Consider the following 25,590-nt stretch of genomic DNA (forward strand, 5'->3'; position numbering starts at 1 on the left):
TAGAAAGAACTCTTAAAATTCAACAATAATAAAATTAAGCAATAAGAAAACTAACAACATGATTAAACAATGGGGAAAAGACCTGAGTAGACACCCCGCCAAAGAAGATATGAAAATGGCAAAAAAAAACATAGGAAAAGATGCTCCTCCTCATATGTCAGTGGGGAAATGCTAATTTAAAAGAGAACACTGACAACACCAAATGCTGGTGAGCGTGTGGAGCAACAGGAACTCCCATTCATTGCTGGTGGAAATGCAAACTGATACGGCCACTTTGGCAGACAGTTTGGCTGCTTCTTATAAAATGAAACATACTCGAACCACATGATCCAGCACTTGTGCTTCTTGTTGTTTATCCACACAAACATCTGCCCCCAAATGTTTATTCACAGTTGTGACTGGAAGCAACCAAGATGTCCTTCAGTAGGTAAATGGATAAATGAATGGTGGTCCATCCAGACAATGGGCCATTATTCAGTAAGAAAAAGGAATGAGCTTATCAGCCATGAAAAGACATGGAAGAAGCTTAAATGCATGTTAAGTGAAAGAAGCCAATCCAAGAGGCTCAATACTACGTAATTCCAATTATATGACATTCTGGGAAAGGCAAAGCTATGGAGACAGAAAAACATCAGTGGGTGCCAGGGGCTGAGTGGGGATGAGGTGGAGCATTGGGGATGTTTGGTGAAACTGCTCTGAGTGATACTATATAAAGTCAGACAATTAAGTTCACGAACTCATCCTAGAAAAAGTGCTGCACACCTCATTGCTGAATATCACTACAGTCACCTTCGAAGTACTGCCCTTCGGAAGCTATGCACCGATGCCAGTGCCTAGTCCACCTTTCAAAGCAATTTTGGAAGTCTTTTCTAGAATGGCCATCAAAGCTGTCATCGTATTACCCTTGATGTCCTGAATGTCATCAAAATGTCTCCCTTTCATTGTTTCCTTTATCTTTGGGTAAAGAAAGAAATCATTGGGGGCCAGAGCAGGTGAGTAGGGAGGGTTTTCCAATACAGTTATTTGTTTACTGGCTAAAAACTCCCTCACAGACAGTGCCATGTGAGCTGGTACATTGTCGTGATGCAAGAGCCATGAATTGTTGGCGAAAAGTTCAGGTCGTTTTTGTCTAACTTTTTCATGCAGCCTTTTCAGCATTTCCAAATAGTAAACTTGGTTAACTGTTTGTCCAATTGGTACAAATTCATAATGAATAATCCCTCTGCTGTCAAAAAAGGGTTAGCAACAGCGTTGCAACAAGTTCGCAAACTTAATTGTCAGACCTCGTAAAGGTGGGATCACACCATTCTGCATATGTCCAGACCCACAGAATGTACGACACCAAGAGTGAACCGTAGTGGAAGCTGAACTTTGGATGATAATGATGGGTCAGTGTGGGCTCATCAGTTATAATAAATGCACCACTCTGGTGGGGACGTTGACAGTGGGGGAGGCTAAAGGGTGGGGCAGGAGGTATATGGAACTCGCTGCGCTCTTTGCTGAGTTTTTCTATGAACCTAAAACTGTTCTTAAAAATAAAGTTTATTTTAAAAAGTGGTCGCTCTGTCAGAGGAGATAGGATGCAGAGGTGCCTGGCACACTCAGAGTAGGCAGTTATTAAATGTTTGTTGAATGAATAAAGGAATGGTGTTGGGATGTGGAAAGTCAACATGAGCAGATATAATGCCTGTCTTGCTGTCAGATTTTCAGAAATGTTACCAATTACACTTTAAGAAAAGTGATTGTGTCCAGCATTCACAAGAATGTAGAGGTGATCCATACAGAAAAATGTAACTAAGCGTTCAAAATACGGATTTTCCCGGAGGGCCAGAGTCAGTGCTATTTGCCTAGATTTCCGAATGTGAATTAGAACAATTTAATGCCATTGGAACGTGTTAGGCACAATGTAAGACATCTAATGTTTCCAGTCGTGAGATAAAAACACTGAAGTTAGAAACTAACGTGATTTATTGAATTATCTTGGGAAGAAAGAGGAAAGTTTAGGTCCTGAGATCCTAGTTAGACATAAAGCATGCAAAATGAGAGTTACTTTTTTTTTCCCAAAGAAGTTCAGTTTAATGGAAAACAACTTGGGTGATGGCGCATTTAGCAATTAACTAAAATTTCTATACTATTTGGGGTATTTTTAAATTCTGCAACTTCAAGTCCATTTCGGGTATGTATGAACATCCCTAATACATTTTCAAAAATTTCTAAAGGCTGTTGACTGTGACACTATTTTTATAATCATTTGACAGCATTCCGTGTGTTGCCAGTAATCAGCTTTAGTGAGAAGGTGTGAAGGCCATTGCAGCAGTTAACGCATGGCTTTCTCCATTCGTTTTCTTATATAGGCAAACATGCTGAAGACATATTTGGTGAGTTGTTCAATGAGGCTAACAACTTTTACATCAGAGCCAATTCTCTTCAAGACAGAATTGATCGCCTTGCTGTCAAAGTTACCCAGCTGGATTCAACAGTGGAAGAGGGTAGGTAATTGCGTGAAAGCAATGAGTTAGAAGTGATGTTGACAAGACAGTAGTAATTAATTGCAGGGTAATTACTGCTTTTTCCTAGGGATAATATGCTGATATTTCATCTAGTCTTTCACTAGAATAATAGTGGGGGTTGGGGGAACCCACAATATTGGGTTAATTAGTGATTAAAAGAGTCATATCTTGTGTATCTCATACTCTGTTTAAAAAAAAACCACACATATAGTGTTTGTTTTAAAGAATTCTTTGAATGCATTCAATATTAGAAAACATAATGTAGGTTATTGGTAGTTATGTTAAAGATTCTTTGTTTTAACCTAAAAATAACAGAATCACTCCCGAGAGTCCAACTAAAAGGGCGGGTTTTGCATGGAGAGCAAGGGAATGGAGGCTTCCCCCTGTATTCTTGTTAGGGTTAATGCCTGTGAATAATCGTGGCGATACTGCTGACTTAACTTCTCAGAAATAGCATTTACTGAAAGCCTTTAGACTTCGGAGTCTTAAAATAATGTTAACATTGGCAAGCACTGTGTAGTTAACTGTAATCATTTTGGTGATAAACCCTGAAATTGTGGCCATTTCAACAAAGTTAAAACTCCACAATTCTGTTTTAAAAGTTTCACTTTCTGTATCTTTTGAATAAAGGCTTGAGATTAGATGGGGGGGAAAAATCTGTAAAAAAGTACAAGAAATGCCATTTCATATTTACTTTAAGAAAAATGTTCAGATTTAAAATTATTTTTTCTTTTATATGTTAGTTACAGTTTCTCTTACTGAATTAAAATGATCCTAGCATCTGATTTTTCCATCTATAATAATATTAGTAAAAGAAAATAAAAGTTTTATTTTTTTTAATGTGGTTATTTATGGAATTCATCCTTCATTCTAAAAAATGTCTGCTTATGTTCAGGACTTTTTCAAAGCTCAAAATTAAATTAGTGAATTAAAAATTTAACAAAAATGTATAACATTGAAATTTTAACATTCATTATAAACATTCTCACTGACTTTTCCACCAATAATTGGGGAGCGAAAGACATGCTCTTTTTAATGTGATGTTTTAAATTACGTTTTATTTTTAAAAATTAAAATCTTAATAACTACTTGGTCTATTCAGAAAAAGAATTTGTAGCATCTTAAATCAATCATTCACTTTTCAAATTTGTATCACAAGTGATTTTTAAGTATTTATCTTCCTTCAATTTTTTTGCAATTGAAATGCTTGTGATAAACCTTACACTGGAAAAGGTCAATCCGTATATTAAATTTCATGGATTTTGCGGTACAGTTCATATCCTTAAACTCCCTTTCCAATCAAAATGTTACCTTATTACAGATGCCCTTTGATTTACAATGGGGTTACATCCCAACAATCACATTGTAAGTGGAAAATATCGTTAAGTTGAAAAGCATTTAATACACCTAAACTACCGAACACCATAAGCTTAGCCTAGCCTACCTTAAACATGCTCAGAACACTTACATTAGCCTACATTTGGGCAACATCGTCTAGCACAAAGCCTATTTCATAATTAAGTGTTGAATATTGTTGACCATCTCGTGTAATTTATTATAAGTATCACTTTTGCATCATCATAAAATCGTAAGTCACACCATTGTAAGTTGGCGATCATCTCTACTTGGCATGGATGTTACAGTTAAAAAAAAAAAAAGGAAAAAAAAGAAAAAACGCACTTGACTAAGGTAGGAAATCTCTATTCTACTTGGGGCCTGCCACTTTTTTGCTGGGTGATGTTGGAAAAGTCACTTAACACCTCTGATTGCATTGGTCAAGTAGGACAACGAACCAGTGGGCCCACCTCAGAAAGTCTGTCAGAGTCAGTGGGTTAATACATGAGATGTAAAGTTTGTACAAACACAAGAAATAAGCATCATCAGCCCTGAGTTTCTCACTCCTCGGTATAGTTTCATATCGTGCTACTTAATTTCTCGGACTGTATGTTGAAAAGTTTTGCTATCTTTAATGTTTGTATCAGAAAAACTTAATGCCTTTTTTTTTTTTTTACAGTTTTTTGTATGTTTTGCAGAAGGCTTTCCTACATGTATTATATTTAAACTGGTATTATCCTCCCCCCAGGATACCCAAATCTATGTGTTTACATGCCTGTTACACTCATAACTATATTCCTATGTGGTTTCTGAGAAATGCTATTTAAATAAAGAATGATGCTCTAATATTAAGTTCAATGAAGTAATGAGGTCACTACAAAAAAAAAAGACATCATGTCAGAGATAATTGTTACTTACAAGAAGGAAGGAATGTACATGCTACTTCAGCATGGTTTTAAATGAAAAACAAAAAAAATATTATTTGGTTATTCTAGGAGATGTTTATGACTGTGATTCAAATTATACTTATTTCTAAACAGTGAAAATCTTTCCATATAACTCACCTTGGGGGACTTTTCTCCAAATAGTGTCACTACAGGACATCAACATGAAAAAAGCTTTCAAAAGTTCCACAGTCCAAGACCAGCAGGTGGTTTCAAAGAACAGTATTCCTAACCCGGTTGCTGACATCTACAACCAGAGTGATAAGCCACCTCCCCTGAATATTCTCACACCCTACAGGTACGGCCCCTCGTGTTCCCAGAGCCTGGTCAGTATCGGTGAGTTGAGAGCAGTGGGCAGTGCTGTGAAAGTATCTTTCTACCTTGGAAAATAAGAATTGCAGTATCTCACACAAAATGAGAGTAATCATTGCTGCAGAATTGTCAAAGTTTTAGTATTTCAAAATACAGATAAACTTATCAAGAAAGGTGTGAGCTCCAACTTCAGCTTTTAAAAATGTAGACATCTTAAAGTAAAAGTGAGCACCTTACATAATGATATTGTGTGTGGTTATACTGTTCCTCGTGTTCAAAGTCAATTTTAAAAGGAGTTGCATGATTCAGTTATAATGCAGCAAAATAACCTCTCTCAGCATTTCAGCACTGCAGAGACATTTGTTACTTAATTCAGAAAAACGTATTCTGCAGCGTTAGTGGTTTTTAAGAGTGAAAATACAGTCAACAAATTAACCTTCTGTTATCGTAAAATAGTAGAACGCATTATGAAGACCAGACTTCCAAGAAAAAGAATGAAAAATACATAGTGCAAAAAATTAATATTAAGAAACTAAAAATGCTTTTTTAAAAACATCTGTCCTACCTCTTAGCACATCAGTGCTTTCTATATTCTCTGTCACCTTCTTTTGCATCTTCCTTTTTCATATACTTTCTCACTGCACATTGAGTTCCTCTCCCATCTCCGTACCCTTCTGTGGCACTTCTTCCTTCAGCCTCTGCTGAGCACAGACTGTGGTGGGGAGCGGTCCTCATGGCCCCCAGGGTAAGCCCCGCCTGCTGGTCCCGTCCCCTCCACCCCTCCAAAGGCCTTTTAGAATTCAGTGTGTTGGCTTCCTTTCCTGCCTCTGGGGAACCCCTGGCCCAGAGTTTTTCTTGCTCTGAATTCCTGTCCCTTCTCAGGGTCCAAAAGTCAATGTTTGAGCCTACAGCTCTGCTAGTAAAGCAGCAGTTCAAACTACATCCCTTTCAGCATGGACAGAAAGGGAGGTTCTCTCAAAAAAAATGTAATTGAGAACCAATAGAAACTGATGGGCGAAGACCAAGATGCCCCATTTTTCTATGAACAGGTATGCTTTTCTGGAGGTTTTAGCACTCATTTAGAATTAATGCTGTAAATGAATAGTGGTATTTTAAACCTCATGTTTTAACTTGTGATTTTGCTTGTTCAATATGTATTTTTCTGTGGCAATTTCAGTTTTACTTAGCACTGGGAGCTATGAGGACTCGCTTAGTAAAATTTTCCTAAGAAACTTCACTAAATATTCGTTCTACAGGGAAAGAACTCAGAAAAATCGGTTAACCAATTACCGTGTTTCCCTGAAAATAAGACCTAGCCAGACCATCAGTTCTAATGCATCTTTTGGAGCAAAAATTAATATAACCGGGTCCTATATTATATAAGACCCGGTCTTATATTACAGTAAAATAAGACCCGGTATTGTATTGTAGTATAGTATAGTATAGTATAGTATAGTATAGTATAGTATAGTATAGTATAGTATATTAGACCTGGTCTTATAGTAAAATAAGACTGGGTCTTATATTAATTTTTCCAAAATACACATTAGAACTATTTCTCTGAAATACCGTATTTTCAGGGAAACACGGTACATTTGATAAATCAAGATGAATTACTTGTTTGTGATAATTTAAAATTTTAATTACATAAAAAATGAGTTGACTTTCATATATATTGTGTGTATTCAGTATTATGGAAAATGAAAAATGTCTTTGACTTTTTAATAGTGTATTTAAGAATAGCAGTGCCAATTCAAATCTTTTTGTTACTACAGTAATATTTGGGGTATATAAAGCACAAACTTTTGCATTTGAGCTTAAGTATGACACAGCAGTCAATATACAAGAAGTACAGTATGACTGAAAAATCAAGTGTTTAGTTGCTATAAACATAGGACATTTCTGCTTATGTTTTTATATCAAGGTTCACATTTGTTTATGTGAGTTTCAGCCTTCATTTAAATATTAGCTCCATTTTTTTTATGTGCATTTTATCTTAAATTTTGCAGCAAGTTCATACTCAGATTTTCTATATCTTCATCTATATTGAAGGCCTAGTATTTTCAGGAAACAAATTATATTTTTCACAATAATGTTATTGATTTTATTAATATATAGTTTTTAGCATATAATATATATTTTATTAATATATAGATTTTATTAACTATAGTGCAGGTTGCTTATCGGGAAATTTGGAAAAGAAAGGAAGGACTTTATGTCATCGAAGGTTGAAGCACAGAGTGCATGGCGTTGGTTTGTTAGTGCTTTTCAGAGCAGCCAGAGTAGCCCTCATGGGCACTGGGCCTTACTATCTGATGAGGAGACGCTTACAGCACATGGCTTAGCAGGAGCTTCCCAGACAGACAGGTTTACCCGCTGGAACACGTCATGTAGCTTTCTTTGACTATTTGGGCATAAATCGTCCCTACACTCATTTCACTGGTTTTTGCTTCCTCTATGTACCTTAAATGACTTACTGAAATACTAATTTGAAATGTCAGTTTTCTGCTTCCTCTTGCAAGTAATCTACAGGCCAAATACTTTCTAAAGCATTAGTAGAATAGAGTGTTTTCTTCATATCATAATTATTTTAAGGTTTACTATTGATTAATACTACAACTTTGGATTCATGTTGTCTGTGTTGTTATTGGTTTATGATAAATGAGTAACATTGGTTTATGATAAATGCAAGTCTTATATAAAGACTTGCAATATTCCCTAGACCATAGTAATTGTAATGGTGCTTGAAAATGGAATGGATACAAGTGAATTTTCTTTGTGGGTTACTTCCACATTAAAAATAATTCATCACTTTTTGTCTTAGTCAATTACACACCATGACTGTTTTACTTCCTTTATAAATGAATTTTTAGATATTGGGCAAACCTGATTGAAGAAAAGGGACAGAATACATACAAATCCTTATCCTAATAACACTGACACTCCAGAGTAGAAGTGAATGTCTATAAAGAACCCATGCATTTCTGTGTATGGCCCTGTTGGAATAAGCAAAATATTTCTTGAAACAGGTATTAAAATTTTGCTGTGTATGAGCCATACTGTGATTTTTAGTAGTGCTTTTCTATACTTAAATCTAAATTTGCATGAGTACTTTGTACCTAATTATTCTAGAAAAGGTTACTGTTCTTTAGTGTTTTGCTTTATTTCAAATAAGGAAATCTGAGAAACTTAATAATGTCCAGGACAGTTAAAATGCCCCATATAGGTGTTATAATCTCATGAGTTGAAATTATGAAACTGTCTAACAATGTTTTCCGCCCCCATAACTTGCAATACCTTGATTTATAGAGATGATAAAAAGGACGGGCTGAAGTTCTATACTGATCCTTCCTATTTCTTTGACCTCTGGAAAGAAAAAATGCTACAGGACACGGAAGATAAGAGGAAAGAGAAAAGGCGTCAAAAGGTAAATAATTCCAGGAGGGGAAATGTGCATGTAAATATGTAAATGGGATTCTTTTATAAATAAAATAGTTTATAAATAAATCAGTAAGTTCTTTAGTTAAATGGTTGAGAGGTTAGATTTAATGCTGCAGTTCTTCAGAGACTGTATTTTTTACATGAAGATACTGATAAGTCAGTGTAGCAGAGGAACACTATTTTTCAATAAATATTCTTGATGTGTTCTGTGACCCTTGCTTTGCTTTCACAAAAGTAGTGGCTAAAATTTCAATTTTGTCTGTAATCATGTTTTAGAACTTCTCTCCTACTGCTCTTCCAAATTTCATAAAGCAGTCAGCATTCCATACCAGAAATCATTACCTGCTTTTGTCTTTCTAAAGCTTTCTTCGTTGTTGGGTTGCCCCCTAGTAGTAATTAATGCTTTGGTGAAATGTTCATATGGGATTGAAAAGCATGCATACCGTCCAGAGGACGGTATTTTCTAGAAATGAGATGCTTTGGTAGGTGGCAGTAGGAGCGGTCACTGCAGGCCTGAAGGTTAAGGGACCCGCATGGTAAGCACTCTGGGACAGATAGGCCCGCTCCGCTCACATTTTGAAAATGGTCCCTTTTGGGCCCAGAAATTAGACTGAAGCCACTGAGAAGAGTGAATGCCCCCAAAGACTTCTGCATGTGAGCTATGTTTTTAAAAAGTGCCACCTGGTTTGCTTGGCGAATATTAAGAGTGCTTTAGTTAAGAGAAATGCTTAGCTTTTTGTGGGTCAGTGGCCTTAAAGTTTTGAGGCATCTCGGTATATTGGCCCAGTAGGAGTGACAGTTTGGGGTGGAAGAGAATTTGAAATTTGGAAACAGGGTTTAAGAAAGGGAACATGGAAACAGTTTGCACATGTAAGATGTTACCCCTGAGTTCTAGGAAGGAATTCCGAAGGCTTGGTTAGTCATCCTCCCTTCTTGTGCTGGTGGGTTGGGGAGATTAACTGGGAAAGCTTGGAAGCGTTGCTGAGTGTTCAAGTGGAGAAAAGGAAGATGCCATTCTCTTAAACAGAAAAGAAACGTGTGGGTCTTAATCCCCACAGCTCATAGTAGTAATGGGGCAAAACCCCAGGCTTTTAAGAGTAATTTCCTTTACAACATGCCTGTCCTTTTAAATTACCTTCTAGGATTCCCTTCTCTGTGGTACTTTGGCAGAAATACTTAATTTTTCGCCAGTGTTCTTCAGGGGAAAACAGTCTTAATCTACACATGATTATTGTGTCTTCAAAATTATTTGTCATTTCCTTGGCTGTTTTGTCTCCTTCCGCTTTCCTCAAACACAGAAAATTCTGATAAGAATTTCTTATTCATTCATTTATATAACGATTCTTTTTAAATACCTTTAAATGCTGGATAAACTGGTGAAAATGATAGGATTGTCACCCTCATGGTGATTGTAATCACCATGGGAGAACAGTGGGAGAAACAAGCATTAAATAATCGTGCAGCCTTCTGGAACTCATAAGGAGGGGAAGAAATTTGGAAATTGTACTACAAATCTGCTTTGTGTAGGAAGAGAGAATGAGGCAAGATCTCCTTCATTCTGGAAAGCCTCCAGGATTGCAGAAATGCAGGTTGCTTTGAATTGGGAACTGACAAGTCTATCTGAAGGAAAAATTAAGTTAGAAAATTTGGGGATGAGAAATCCATTGTTTGTGAACTTTGATTCCTTAATTTGATAGTTTAAAAACAGTTTTTAAATTACGCAAATAAACATGTAAGTCTGTAGTTACCATGCTGGTAAGTGTTCTGAAGGAGAATTATGGTGTGCTGGGGGTGAGATGACACAATGGGGTGACAGTGAAAATGAAGTGGGGTGTCAAGGGTGGCCTCTCAGGGTGTCACTCACTGAGATCCAACCATGGGCAGTGGAAGTTAGCTCAGGTCAGCATGTGGGTGCGTGTGTTTGGACGTGTGTAGGTGAGAGGGGTGCTGGAGGAGTGGGGGAGCTTCAGAATTGGGGAGCCTTCTGAGTGGAAGTAGTTAAGATCTTTCTGGGCTTGGAAACAGTTTGGCATTTTCTTGGGATGTTACTGTAAGTGTAGTTGGAGTATGGTTGCATCACTGTTACCATTTTGTCATAGGTAGTTCCCGTGTGCGTGTGTGTGTGTGTGTGTGTGTGTGTGTGTGTGTAGTGTGCATGTTGGTGGGTAGATTTGGAGGCTGAACCATTGTAAAGAGTTATTATAACACTTAATCATTAAGTGTGTCAACATACATCTCTGAAAAGTAAGGGGGATAGTCTAGTATAATACAGTGGTTCTTAATCAGGATGTGTATTGGAATCCATTGAAATCCCTCTCCGTTTTTTTCTTTTGGTTTTTAAAAGTATACTAACAATACATGTTGGTTGTAAAATGTTCAAAGGACACTGAAATAAATACTAAAGTTTAGAAAATTTGGGATGTTTCTCCCTTGCCCGGCATAACTAACCACTGTTAACATTTACCAGTTGGGTGTGCATATTTTTAGATTTAGCTTTTTTATTTTTGAGCTTTCATAAATGTATGCAAACACATTTCACAGAGTATTTTTATATATATAGGATTGTACTACACAACTTACACACACACACACACACACACACACACCCATTTACAGACATAATTGAAGATGTACTTCTTTTTAACAGTTGTATAGTGTTCCAACATGTGGATGCTTCATAAGCAATTTGCCCGTTGCTGTGTTAGTAAGTATCTAGGTTGTTTCTAAACTGTTGCTATTACAATACTGCAGTGGGTATCCCCGTACTCACGTGCAGATATTTCTTTGGGGTAAATTCCTAGAAGTCAAGTGTGAGTTTTAAATTTTGAAAGACACCGTTCCCCGACTCCTTAAAACACGACCAGTTTATACTCGTAACAGTCCTAGATATTATCATTACTATTATTTATTTTTTTGATGAGCCTCCCTCCCCCCAAAATCTAATTTGCATTACACATCTTTTCATATCTTTATTAACCATTTATACATGTTCTGTGAATTCCATGTTCACATTCTTTGCCAATACATTCCCTCTGCCCTGTTAATACCTCTGAAAACAGTCTAGTCGTCTGTCTTCACTACCACCCGTGAGCCGTCTACCATCCTTTCACGTAGCCCCTGCATAGCTCTCTAACTGGTGTCCCTGCCTTTCCCCTTGTAGTCTGTTCTCCACAACACGGAGGGATCTTTCAAATGCTTCTTCCTTTTCAATAGTCATCCCCTCCCTTCTCACTTCTCAGTGGTTTCCCATTGCTCTTAGAACAATGTTTTTAACGTAGCCCTTGAGAGCTCGGGAGTCATTCACCCTCATTCCTCACTCAGCATTTTTCATTTCTCTTAACGTGATGCTGTCGCTCCTCAGAGCCCTTGCGCACTCTTTTCCCTCCGGCATGTCTCTGACTCAGACTCCTGTGCAAAATGAATGCCACTCACGCTACAGATCTTGTCTCTTATTCTAGGATGCTGTCCCTGACTTCCAGACAATACCTTCATGTTGTGACCACATTGCATAATTACACATTTATTTGTGTGGTTTGGGAGGCTTCCCTCACTAGACTGCAAGCTCCACGAGGGCAGACACCTGTCTTTTTTTTTTGTTGGTTTGCCATTTGTATCATCAAAGCCAGGCATGGGCTGCGACCTGGTAAGCTCACCTGGATTTGATCACGGATTGAATGTGCGTGCACTCTGTGTAAAACCGTGTGTGGAGGGAGTGTAAGAGGGTATAGGACTTAGAGGCACACAGTTCTTGTCCTTAGAGATCATAAAACATTATTAGGGAAGCAGGAAATACATAAACACACAAAGAAATAACTGTCCTCGCCTTCAAAGAAGCATGTATGTGGGACCCAAGTTTTTTTGGACACAGTTTTGCTGGCAAAGCAGGGCTGGAGCAAGAATGAGTCTTTGTATGGGAAGGTAAGTTCTTAACCTTGCTTTTGTTTGGGGTTAAAATTGTTGCAGGATTAGCTTAAATATTCTGTAATAATCTTTTAGAAACTGGAGATAGAACTTTTGAATTATTTTTTTTAATGTTGATTTGCTTGTTAACAAGCCAGTCAAAATTGTGTAGGGGTGGGAAATGATATGGTGTTGTCACATATTTCATCTGTATAGTATAGCTCTAAAAGGTATATGGTACATTTAAAATGTGCTGAAAGCCTAGTAATGTGAGAATTCTTCACTAAAAAATGATGGTAACCAATTCTGGTAGTTGCAGTAGAGTAACTTTTATTTATGTTAAATCGTTGAGTATCAGTTACTTTTGTTGGGTCTGTTGGGTAAGAGTATATGCTGTGTTAGAATTTTCTTAACATTCGAGTGATGGAAGGGGAATGTCTCTTGTCTGCACATCAGGCTTGTTTCCTGAGCATTATGACTGCATTTAACCTGTTTTCCTTTCCCTTCTGTCTCGGCATGCTTGCTCTCTTTTCCTGGACATCAGGAGCAAAAGCGTATAGATGGCACAACTCGTGAGGTGAAAAAGGTTAGAAAAGCCAGAAACAGGCGCCAGGAGTGGAATATGATGGCATATGACAAAGAGCTTAGACCCGACAACAGGTTGTCTCAGAGTGTGTACCACGGAGCGTCTTCCGAGGGATCTCTGTCCCCAGACACTAGGTGTGTGTGTGTGAGTGTGTGTAGCAAAGCCTCTGGGTAGAGCTGGGTCATTTTATACACTGAATATGACTAGTGGCTTTGGTGTTTATGTGACTAGTGGCTTTGGTGTTTATGTATCCCATAGTATGTCTCAAATCTTTCCTGAAAAATTAATTGTATATATTTTGTTTCAGATTTTGAAATAATACTTTAAAGCAGTTTTATTTTACATTGGTTACGTTGTATGATTTTCCATATCTCTGACTTAAGTTTATTTTCAGTTAATCTAGATGTGTTTTAACATCGATTCTAAATTTGGGCTTAATAACCACCAGTGACTTATGTTTTTATTTCAGTAATCATTTAATTCTTTCTCTTCCTCGTTAGCTTAGCATGCTGAATTTCTTTTGCCATTTGGTATTAATAAACGATTGGTTGGTGGTAGCTGATGTGATCGAGGATACCTTCATCGTTCTTTTTGATGACTTTTTCAAAAAGTGATGACCAAGAGATATTTATTTCTTCAGTGCACAATCTTCTGTGGTCTAATTTCAGGAGAAGAATTCTGTTGGAGTTTACTTTAAGATGTGTTACCAATTCAGTAAAAATATTTCTTGCAGGTGTGAATGTTATGGCATTTAAGTCACATGTTTCAGAATGGATTCACTGAGCAACAGGAACTGACTAGTCAATTTTAACTTATGGTTTAATTGCCTATTTCTACTTTTTTAAAGTTGTTATCTTCCATTTTCATAAACTTTCAATGTCTCCCATCAGCATTTAAATAATTTGAATAAAAAATCTTTGTATGATAAAAGAATGTTTCAAAAGGGGCAACAACCAGGACCTTTCCTTATATCTGTGTCCTTTTTAAAAAAATTTTTATCTTTATAACCTCAGTGTTTAGCACAGAAACTGCTTACGGAAGATGCTTTATATTTGGTAATAGCTGCCTGTAAATATTCCCACCCCAGAAGGGCTGTAGGTTGGAGACGACTTACAGTTCTATGTAATTTTCTGTACAGGATGTTATCTGTTAAATATTAGAGAATTATTGAAGCGTTAATGAGCTCTCGTCTCAAGATTGAATCTTTATGTCAGTTTATTTCTATAGAGAATAAGCATGGTGATACAATTCTGCCCGTAGTCCTTTGGGTGGGGAGGAGGGAGTACTAAAACTTGATAGCTCTCAGGATGTCAATGTGCTTTGTGTTTTTTCCCAGCTAATTTAGTTGTGATTGTTCACTCAGGCGAAACATACACTTTATTTTATAATACTCCATATGTACTCTTCTATCTCATTACGTACGAATGGAAAAGTGATTTTTTTAATACCTCAGTTTGAATGATTGATACTCATTCTAGCATTTGAGATTAGATTGCTCCACGCTGGGTATAAAATTGGTGGTCATTAAGGTGATTTAGTGTTCTGCCTTTGGATGTATGTTATTTAGATATATCTTCATTTCTTTTATTTTTCAAAAGGCAAATGGAATTATAACTTTTGTTTTTTCAACATTTCCTTTTGTCTCATACTGTTTCCCATGGCTTCTCACTATATGCATGCACCTGATAAATATTAATAGATTGTAATTTACGATTGTACTTGGCTTATCTCCCTTAATTTAGAAATTTTTATTTTACTAAAGTGTATCACTTTTTTTTATGATAAAATAAGATAAATTTTTTTTGTATTTGGAAATTACAGAAAAAATAATTATTATTTTTCATAATCCTATTATCCAAAGAAACCACTGTTCATTTTAGTGTATTTCTTCTTTGGTGTTTTTTTGTACAGGTATACGTTTTTCTTTTACAGAAATTGAAATCATGCTCTATGTTTTCAATCTTGTGACAATTTTATTTTTTATATTCATGTTTTAAGTATTATTTAGAAACATGGTTTTTAATGGGTGTAGTCATGATAACTGAGGGAAATTTGAATATCAAGTTTCATGCCACGAATATAAGCTGTTCATATATGTAATATGTTTCACCCACTTCACATAAGCTGATAATAAATTTTTGCTCTCTCTATAGATCATCAGGAATGGTTTGTTTATAAGTGTAAATTTAGGATGAGAACTGATGAGATGCTTCCCCCCTGCTCTCTTTCACCATCATTCAGGAGTGTGGTACCTCCATGCCAGCCGTCCTTGTGCTTTTTCTCATCTAACCCTGGGCCCTGTGTTACAGCTCTCCAACTGCCTGCCTGTCTACCCACCAAACTCTGGGAGAGTCATTGGGTTCTCCCACTGAGGGTCCACTGTTTATACTTCTTCTTCCTGTTTCCATATCGTCTTCACTCCTCCCAGTTCTCTTTTCTGTAACAGATCATTGCAGGACCGCCCCACTCACCTCCACATTGGTACAGTGTCTTCTGTGGCTGATTTTTACCTTCCTGCAGGGGGTCTTTGTATCCCAGCATCACCCGACTCCTCTCCTCTCCTCCAGCCACTGGGGTTCCCGTTAGATGGGCCGTCACTCTTCTACTGAGCAGCCCTCTCTCCTGCCCACCTTCCTCACAGTCCTGCCCTCCAGAACTCTCCTGCTGTCATTCTCGGATTCAGATGTTTCCTTACACCTTTGTCAATCTGGTTACCCGTTTTTTATTGGCTCCTTTTGGCTCTGAGTCACAACCCTCCTTTGTAAGGATAGCACTCCAAATGATACCAGAATGTTTTCAATTCCAGGCTCCTTGTCTCATCAGAAGCACTCCATACTTTGCTAGATAACTTTCTTTCCTTTAGCAAGTTTTACACACCGCCCATGACATAGTCACACCACACACAGTCGAGCACATGTCACCAGTAACTCCAGAGTTTTAGGTATTTACATAGTAAAAATACGCTAATTCTAAATACAGGTCAGGTTCCTCCCCCTTTAAAAATATTTTTAACTCACTTGCCAGCAGTTTGCATAGTTCAAAAGACATAATCACGTGTGCTCCATAATCTAGAATTTATACTGCAATTAGGGAAGAAAAAAGTGAGTTATTATTATACTGCAATTAGGGATGAAAAAAGAAAGCAGCAGCAGTCTCTTTAGGCAGAGGGCTTCGCTGTGCCCTGCGACGTTCCCGTTAAGAACAGCTCGTGAATTCCGAGAAGGACATTTGGTTGGTGTCTGCCCTGCCCTTGCACGTCCCCATGTGTGTCTGCCTGTTTCCTTCAGAGAGAGAAGCACAAGCTGAATCCTAACCGAAACCAGCAAATAAACGTGCGAAAAGTCAGAACAAGAAAAGAAGAGTGGGAGAGGAGGAAAATGGGCATTGAGTTCATGAGTGACGGAAAGACACTGGAGCAGGCAGGGAGCACGAAAGAGGACAGAATGCCCAGAGGGTTTGTCGTTTTGCTTTCTTGGATTGCCAGCCTCGGGCTGCCCACCGCTTCGGCCGTCATGCGAGGAGGCGCAGTCCCTCGCTGACGTTGTGTCCTGTAACCCGGCCAGGAGCGCGCTGTCTGTTACTAACGCCATGTGCAGCTGTGACGTTCACGAGCCCTTGCGCCCCCTCACCAGGGCCTCGCTGGCGTTTCCCTGAACTCTGTCAACTAATACACGGTTTATTCCTTCAGAGTTTCACCCGCAACTGGGCAAAGAAAACAGGAAGGCCTTTCCGTACAGCCCCACATTCTTTCTTTTGCGGCTAAGTGCATTTGTTGTGTTCCAGACAACTTTGATTCAGTTTTGCAGTCTTGTTTTACTGTTCTAACTGTTCATATGTATCCAGTTCACCTGCCATCTTATAATGTCTAAGTTCATGCTGTCAGTTTCATCGCCACTGAAGCCCTCTGTCTTCGATGGTGTTTGTAAATCAAATGGAATTGGTCTCGTAGCCTCCTCTCAGAGAAAAGTGCGCTGACACTGAGATGTCTCTGCCGTTTCCTGCTTGCCCGTCTGTCTGACTTACTCACCTCAGAGCTGTGAATCTGAACCCACGTAACACTGGGGCTCGCTGCTAAAGTAGTGACGTTGCCTGAAAGCTCCCACGGGGCTCGACCTGGGTGACAGTAAAGGAAATAAATGTGTGGCCTGTGTGCGTTGGCAATGTTGTTATTCTAAGAGATGCGTAAGGGACGTCTTTTTAACTTACATTTCTCCCCCCTTCTCTTGAACGGCAGGTCTCACGCATCGGACGTGACAGATTACTCTTACCCGGCCACTCCCAACCACTCTGTGCACCCGCAGCCCGTCGCCCCTCCGTACGCCGTGGGCGACGCGGCGCCTCTTGGGCCCGCGAACCAGGCCCCGGAGCATGAGTACCGAGCGGCCGCCGCCTCGGCGAGGCACATGGCGCTGAACAGGCCGCAGCAGCCGCCCCCGCCGCCCCCGCCGCAGGCCGTGGAGGGGTCCCAGGCCGCTGCGCCCATGGCTCCCGCGGACTACGGGTAACTCGGCGTCCTCATCGCTACTTCGTATTGCAGTGGAGTCTTGGTCTGTGCGTGCGGGCTAAGGATGTGAAGCGAGTGGTCACCGAGGCCACAATGACAGACAGACAGATTATGGGTTATGACAAATCTTGTGTTAGAAAAATGCAGTGTCATGCGACTCCCCTTTTTTATTACACATGAGTCTCAGGGCGTGTGTGTATTCCTGTGTACACACTCCCTTTACACACGTGCCCCTGTATGTGGCAGTGGGGCGGTAAGCTAACACATTGATAAAGGGTGGGATGCCAGTTTTGTGAACCTGTCCCAAATCTTCAGTTTGCTCCATGTGTCCTGGGGGAACCACGGAGAATTTGGGTCACAAATGAGAAAGCTGTACATCGCAGCCCTTCTTACACTTGGCTGTGTGACCCCCTTACTCCACTTCGGTGCCCAGGTGTCGTTCTACCACCTTGTTTTCTGTCATGTGGGTAAAAGCCAAACACCCCCTAGAAAAGACCCTCATGTTCATGTGGTTAGTAATTTGAGCACCCGCCTTTGTTTTGATGGGCTGCCCTGGCTCTTTTTTGTTGAAGAGTTGGGCCCCTCAGAGTCAGCGCCCAGGAAAGTTGAGCACTCATATGTGAGTCCGTTTGACAAGTGCATTCTTCATTCTGGAGCAGCTTGTATCACTTTCTAAATATGTCTCCCTCAGCGTTCAGAGGTCTCCTTCCTGACCACAGGATCGGGTCCTGGATATTTCCCATCTGTGGGTTCTCTTTAAGTCAGGAATCCCAGAGTTTGTTCTGAGGCTCTAAGTGTTGGGCACAAAGAGGGCCTGGGGTCCAGGAGCTTTGGAAAACCCTTGGCTAAATAGAATTCAGCAGATTTCTTGGCTGTAGGAGTTTCAAAGCTTTTGACAGATATTGTAATGGGCATTGTGGAAATTTCCATGGGGATGGGATATAAAACACAGAATTTTCCAAACCTGATTGGACACAGAACCCTTGCAAGACAAATTTGTAAATCCACCTACTTTTCAGATTCTCGATATAAAGGATGCCTTTGTGTTGCTATTCTTATCTCTGCAATCAACTGTTTTACTCCAGCATTTCACAGAAAATTACTTTTTTGAGTGGTTCTCCTTTGGGTGCCTCTGGAATTCAAGTAGATCTTTGGAATTCAAGTAGATGATCTTGAATTCCATCATAATGACTTATGTAGACCTATGAAAATAACTGACCCAAATGCGCATATTTGCGTCCTGCAGTGTTTTGAATCCCAGTGACGTGCTCGCTTAGGCAGCACATATTGCCTAGGTCCACATAATAGCACATAACACAGATGGCAATACACACAGTGTTGTGTTTGGGGGAGGCCTTTCTGTTTGGCATGTCGGAACTTCGGGTGTGTCCCTCTGTTGCTGTTTTCATGACTCTGTTTCCTCTTTCCTTAGGATGCTCCCAACCCAGACCATGGACTATTACAACCCCTCAGGACCGCCTCCTCCCCCCCCACCCCCCATGATTCCTTCAGCACAAACTGCGTTCGTTAGTCCCCTCCAGATCCCCATGCAACCCTCTTTCCCAGCACCAGCTGGCTCCTCCTACACGGCCCCCCCTCACCCCCCCTCCACTGGGCTGGTGGTCACAGCCCCGCCTCCTCCGGCCCCCCACCTCCCCCTCCAGGCCCTCCTGGCGCAGGCTCTTCTCTCTCATCCTCCCCCATGCATGGCCCCCCAGTCGCTGAGGCAAAGCGACAAGAAACTGCACAACCACCCATAAGCGATGCTCGGAGTGACCTCCTTGCTGCTATTCGAATGGGTAAGTGAACCCCCCAAATTCACCATCTTCTGCTCAGAAGGAGAGTTCTGTGTCCAACCAGCTACAGCCTGGTCTTCAAATGACTGCTCGCTACACTAAATCGTTTTCTGGAGTACGGTTAAAAGAGCCTTATTTGATTGTTTTTTTAAATAATAGATGTGTCTCTGCCAGTGTGAAGTAAATGCGTAATGATAAAGAATTGAGAATTTGGGAAAGCTTTACTTGACTACAAATAGATAACATAAATGATTAGTCGACTCTTTTCTCTGCATTCTACTCTAAGGGTAAAAGTATAAATGAAAGAAAATGATCTCATATCAATGATACCATTGTGTTTTTTTTTAAATCTGGGGTATGTCCTAGACTTTCCATATTTTTAGCTTGATGTGCTAAGCCAGTATTGATGTGCTAAGCCAGTAGTTTTCACCATTTAGTAACAGCAAACTTTTTATGAAATGAAAGTCCCACACTCCACCCAGAACATGAGACACCAAAGTAGAGCATCTCTGGTCAAATCAGGGTGAGGAAGCCTGGACTGTCACCCACGGTCGCCTCCTCTCTCCCCCACGTTCACCATCTGTCTACTCCACACCGTGTATTCTTCACGTCAGGTCACAGCCCAGGATTGGGAAATATTCCAAGAGCTTCTCTCTCAGACAGTGGGGAGCTGCACAGGCTCTGGGTCCCATCTGAGTGGTTTCAGTCTGCAAGTGACTGAGGGAGTCTGGCTGCAGCATCAGTGACGTCCGTCACAGGACAGCTGGGACGTCACAGCCTCTGCTCTCCACTTGAGCTCCCACAGATCAAGCCTAAGTGTGGCACGCGTACCCTCCTACAGACCCTGGGTTCTATTCTATCCTGAACGTCAATGACATTCTTTGATTTTTGCCGAGAAAAATATGTGGGGTCATAGGTGGACAGTGTTTGGCTTTTTGACACCCGTGAACCCTGTCCAGTAATACGTACAGATACCTAATCATGAGGAAACCTCCGAGGAGCCCACATCGAGGATGTTTTAGAAAAACATGAAGGTCATAAAACATCAAGGCTGAACAACTGTGAGGGATGTCAGTGAAACACGACAGCTAACGGAACGGGGGTGATCTGTGTTGGATCCCAAACCCAGCGGAAACCTTTTTTTATTTGCTATATTAGGTCTCTTGGCAAAATTTAAATAAAATTTGTATAGTAGATGTGCTAATAGTCTGATTTTGATACATTCTTTTTTTTAGGAATTATAAATGAAGTAGTTCAGGGGCAAAGAGCAAAGTGGCAAATTCCATGCCACTTATTCGCAAATGGTCCAGAAAAAAGTGTCTGTGTGTCATCGACAATGATAGAGAAAGACTGCTGAAACAAATGTGATCAAATGTTACCAGTTGGGGAATGTGGGTATAGGTTATATGGGAATGTTTTTATACTAGTCTTACAGCTACTCTGTAAATTTGAAATTATTTCAAAAGAAAAAGTTCAAAAAATTACACATTAAATCATCACATCCCATTTTGTTTCTTACTAGGTTAAGAGCGCAGGTGGTTGTATTTTATATCCATTTTCAACAATAATGGTTTAAACAGAGGTTCCTCAGTTACCTCCCCAGGTTAGCCACGAGCTGTCCCAGCCTTTTGATTACAGTGCTGTCCAGAAAATGTTCTGTATTTACACAGTCCATTGTGGAAGCCACTCCTACAATCAATTTACCTTTAAATACCACACGTGGCTAATGCAGTGCAGCTCTAGAATTTTCTTCAATGATGTTCATGTGCACTGAAATTATAACTAACATTTCCCTATTTCAATGTATTACTTTGCTATAAAGAACGTTACAACTTGGAGTGACCATTCTTTTTTTTTTTGTTCCATGAAACATGAAACTTCTTTTTCCAAGCTTTTCTCCTCTCAAATTCCCAAAACTGTTTATTTATCCTTAGTGTCAGTAGGAAAACAAAAACATCAAGTAGACTTATTAGTTTGTTTTTCTTTAATTTGAAGGAAGCAAAGGGATTGAATTCTAAGCCATATATTTTGTCTCCAGGAATTCAGCTGAAAAAGGTACAAGAGCAGCGTGAACAAGAGGCCAAGCGTGAGCCAGTTGGGAACGACGTGGCCACCATCCTATCCAGACGCATTGCCGTGGAGTACAGTGATTCTGACGATGACTCGGAGTTTGATGAAAATGACTGGTCTGACTGAGGTGACAGGGCCTGTGGCCCACCAGGAGGCCGTGTGTTGAAAGTGTATTGAAAATTTTAAGTGGTCTCGACACCCAAATAGTCGTATTATAATCCTGTAGCGTAGCAACTTTTGTATTAATAATGTGACATTGCTTTTGCACATCCAAAAATTCTGGGTTTTTTCAGTATTTACTGTGTAATACTTAAGTGCCACTAAACATAGCTGCACATGGGGAAATATGCTGTAACTATTGCATTGTCCTAAAACAGCATTTTGCTTCCTTTTTCTTGGCCATGAAAGTGTTTAGTGCAGTCTGGGTTTACTCGTTCGTACCAATCCTTATAATTCTGCAGATTTGCTGTGTGTTTGTGAAGCGGCTTGGTTTTAGGCCTTTGCAAGATTAATGACTGTGTGTCAGAGTGATGTCTTCCAATCAGTAAGTGATACTGTTTCAACTTCTTTTGTGTGTGTTTCAGAAGTTGGTTCTAAAGAGAACGCTTTAACGAGTAAGGAGAATCGCGCTTCTGCTTTCATTTTCTTGGCGTGGTAGCCTCTGTGAATCTGAATGTCCTGTTGAATAATTTCATTGCCTTTGCACGCTCTTGTGAAATGTGAAATTGAAAGGGCCCTTTTCAGGCAGAATTCGCAGCAGGCATTCACTTAGTCAGTGCTTGCTGATGAGTTTTGTAGGAGGTAAGCAGCTTAGCAGTAATGAAAATGAAGACCAGGGTCCTTTTCCCTTTCGGGGCCATTGGTGATGACCCGCCAAACACTCGCCAGCCCTTCAGCTTGGGCACTAGCCAGGCAGAACAGACATGCACAGTCTGGGAGCTGCAGGGTCAGGATGGGCAGACCTGCCGAGTGTCAGCCCTGGAGGAAAGGAGGCCTGTGCATTGCGTTTCCCGGGAGCCATGTCCTGCGCGAGGCCAGTGGGGGGGTCTTAGGTCCCCGGCGTCCCACAGAAAGTGCCCCCGATGGCGCCCACTCCAGCTGGTCTGAACTCCAGCAGCCTGGTATACACACGTATGGACGCTGCCAGCTGTTTGCTTTTCCTGGTGCTGTGGCCAGATTAGGGACCCATCACCGAGTAGGGCCTTCGCTCTATCCTAGAAGCACACAGTTCTCTTCTCACATTGTCGTCAGCACATTAAATTTTAAAAAGCACCTCAGATGAGATCAGACGTGTAGCTATAGCAGATCGTGTTCCCTCACCTCTGCCCTTCCTGTTGTCCTTCCCACGCGGCAACATGAGATACCCCTGGGGTCATATTCCTGGCGAAGGCAAACCATGGGGAATCTCGTGAATGAGAGCTTCTGTTTTGTAATTTGGGATGAAGGATAACTGCTTATCTGGAATGAACAAACAACCCAGGCTTTGCTTATAGATAGGACTTCGCAGATACACTAAGACACTTTACTTACTAAGGAGTTTGTACGTAAGTCCAGCATTTCAAACAGATGGCAGGTACTAGTGACGCTCAGTCATGATGAAAGAATCACACATTAAATCACCTTTAGCTAAAGACAGAGTTGTTTGGTTTGATGGTGGGAATGTAAACAGGACTTAATGGAGTTTTGTTAATGAGTTCACCTGAGGAAATCAGCCGGCCCTCAACATCACGTCCGTGTGTCCCTGAGTGGACACTTGCTTGGTTCGGATAAAGCCTGTAGATTGGGTTTTAGTCACATCGATGTTGAAACTCTGAAAAGCCTCCTGTCTGCATCCCCTTTCCAAGACCGTGCTTATACCAGGTTGTCACGTCTTTTCAGCTCTTCTGGCTGTTTTGCCGTGTGCTTCTTGGGTATCTGTTTCTTGGAACCAGTCACCATTTGGCTGTCACCATAATTTTGTTCAATATAAGTAACAGTTATTAATGAACTTTTAAACTTCTCTTTAATTTCTCTTTTTCTTTTTTTCAATGTAGAAGCCTACTCTGTTGGCATTATTCTTGGGACTTTTACCATTTTTCAGTCTTATTTTGTCTTGATAACAGTATTTTGTCTTTATTACAATATTTTGTCTTTATTGTTACTTTTGGGTTAGGAGTTACTGTATAATTCTAGAACATTTTTGGTGATGCTTCTTTGTTTCTTATGTCCCTTCTGTTCTCAGGATGGAGAGAACACATAAAGCTACTATCCATGTCAGGATTTCTCCTATTTATATCTTATTACCATAAAATCAGTGGCACTTTATTCATAAATATTCATAAGCCTATTAGTTATTAGTTTTCTTCCTGTAGTTTAATCAACAAGTTATTTTCAACTTGATTTTCTGACTAGTGAAAAAGCTTTTGCCCTGATGTGTTATGTAGCCTGTAAAAGAGTAGAAAAAGGACTAAAATCCAATTTAGATTATTTTTGCAGTATTTTTCTCAGCAAATTTGATTTATTCAAAAATTTTAATCGACTTTTTCTAATATGGTATTATATAAAAAGGAAAATGTGACTATTTTAAATTCTCCATTTTCATTTTCAAAAGTACCAAAACAAATGGAGAAAAACATTTAAAAGCATATTTCATATCTATGAATTTTACCTTTTGAAATACTTATATATTGCAAGGTTATTTTAAATTGTCCTCAGTCTTCTCCCCTGTGTGTATTTTAGTTTAATTTCTTACAAGCTTTTTTCTCATATCATAGATGAGCAGAGAGATGAGAAGGTCACACCACATGTTAGCAACAGAAGCATGATGTGGTTGATTTTCTATTGTTAGCCCCAATCCAAACCATAAGACTTGGTACACTTACATTGTTTTCTTTAGTAAAAGTATACTGTTAAGAGAATTAACATTTTCATTTCAGTAAATTTTTAGAATATCCAGATCTCTTCAGAGCACCAAGTGGCTGGGTTGTGAAAGTTTTGTAATAATTTGCAACTGAAATACATGACACATCCTAATCCATTAAAGACTAGTGGGAATGTATCAGCCAGAGTAGCAAGTACTTTTTGTTTTCTAAATCAGAGTATCTGTCATCTTGCAGTATTACCAATGCTGTTGTAAATTGAATTTAAAGTGGTATTAAAACACCTGTTAAACAATTTTTATCTGTTTGTATATCTTAACTATAGATTATGTACAAGTCACATCTAAATAAAATTACACTTTTACCCCTAAAAGGTTTGCTTATTTATAACAGCGTTGTGAATGTAAGCCATTGCTGTTGTCTGCAAGTCACATGCCGGAGATGAGGTAAGCCGGTCTCTGTCCTCTAAAGAGAAGGAGAGATGGTAAATGTTGTCAAATAAGGAACTGAGATCCTGTGCTTTAGTTGGGGGTAGGGTGGGAGGTGCCCAATCTAGTCTATGGGCCAAGGGAAGCCGAGGGCTAAGAATGAGCTGGGGAACAAGGGGAGGGAAAGGAGTTTCCTAACAGCAGCAGCCACATTTGCACCTCCTAAGGTAAGAAGGACAGTATGGGTGATAATGGAACCAAAGGATCAATAAAATGGAAGGAGGAAGAGCAAGAGGAAGTGTCATGAGATGGGATACAAAGATGGTGGAACCCTTCCCCTGCCCAGCACTCAGGATGGAGGGAGCTTATTGAGCCAGCAGCCACCGCCATAGCTGCAGCTACAAACGTACAGAAAATCTCTCCATATTTGCAGCCTGTTGGTTATTCATTGGTTATTCATGACAGCTCCATGCCTTGGACGGCACTAATATTCTATTTAGGAGGCATCTTAATGTTCAGCTAGTCCCGCTCCCTGGTGTTAAAGATAGAGTAACTGGCCATCGTTTGCATTGGTTGGCTCTCAAAGCTTTTTCTCTTTAGCTCTTGAATTTTCAAACTATAATCGCCCTGTGTCACAGTAGACCTTCAAGACTTAGGTAAATATCCTTCTGTCCCAACATTTTATTATGGAAAATATTGAAACCTACAAGAAAACTATTCTATAAAATGCCCATATACCCATATCTGTCTCTCCATACATCAATCCACCTTATTTTATGCATTTCAAAGTACTTCCGGTATGCTTCACCCCTGAACACTTCAGTGTACATATCATAAATAAGAGTTTAATGTTTGTATTTAATGTTTTTAGGGTAAAAGATACTTAGAGTGAAGTACACCTTTAGT

General features: G+C 39.8%; 1 protein-coding gene across 1 annotated transcript in view; it reads left to right on the plus strand.

The window, feature by feature from the left end:
- The window catches only part of WASF3 (WASP family member 3), an 85,435-nt gene extending 60,806 nt beyond the window's left edge, over positions 1-24,629 (plus strand). Inside the window, 8 exon segments of the mRNA XM_019736523.2 lie at positions 2,355-2,489; positions 4,934-5,087; positions 8,411-8,528; positions 12,987-13,162; positions 17,263-17,529; positions 18,965-19,173; positions 19,176-19,331; positions 21,367-24,629. Of these exon segments, the coding sequence (XP_019592082.2) occupies positions 2,355-2,489; positions 4,934-5,087; positions 8,411-8,528; positions 12,987-13,162; positions 17,263-17,529; positions 18,965-19,173; positions 19,176-19,331; positions 21,367-21,524 (1,373 nt within the window). The 3' untranslated portion in view covers positions 21,525-24,629.
- Positions 24,630-25,590: the final 961 nt, after the last annotated feature.

Source organism: Rhinolophus sinicus, linkage group LG04 (assembly GCF_036562045.2).
Source record: "Rhinolophus sinicus isolate RSC01 linkage group LG04, ASM3656204v1, whole genome shotgun sequence".
NCBI lineage: Eukaryota > Metazoa > Chordata > Mammalia > Chiroptera > Rhinolophidae > Rhinolophus > Rhinolophus sinicus.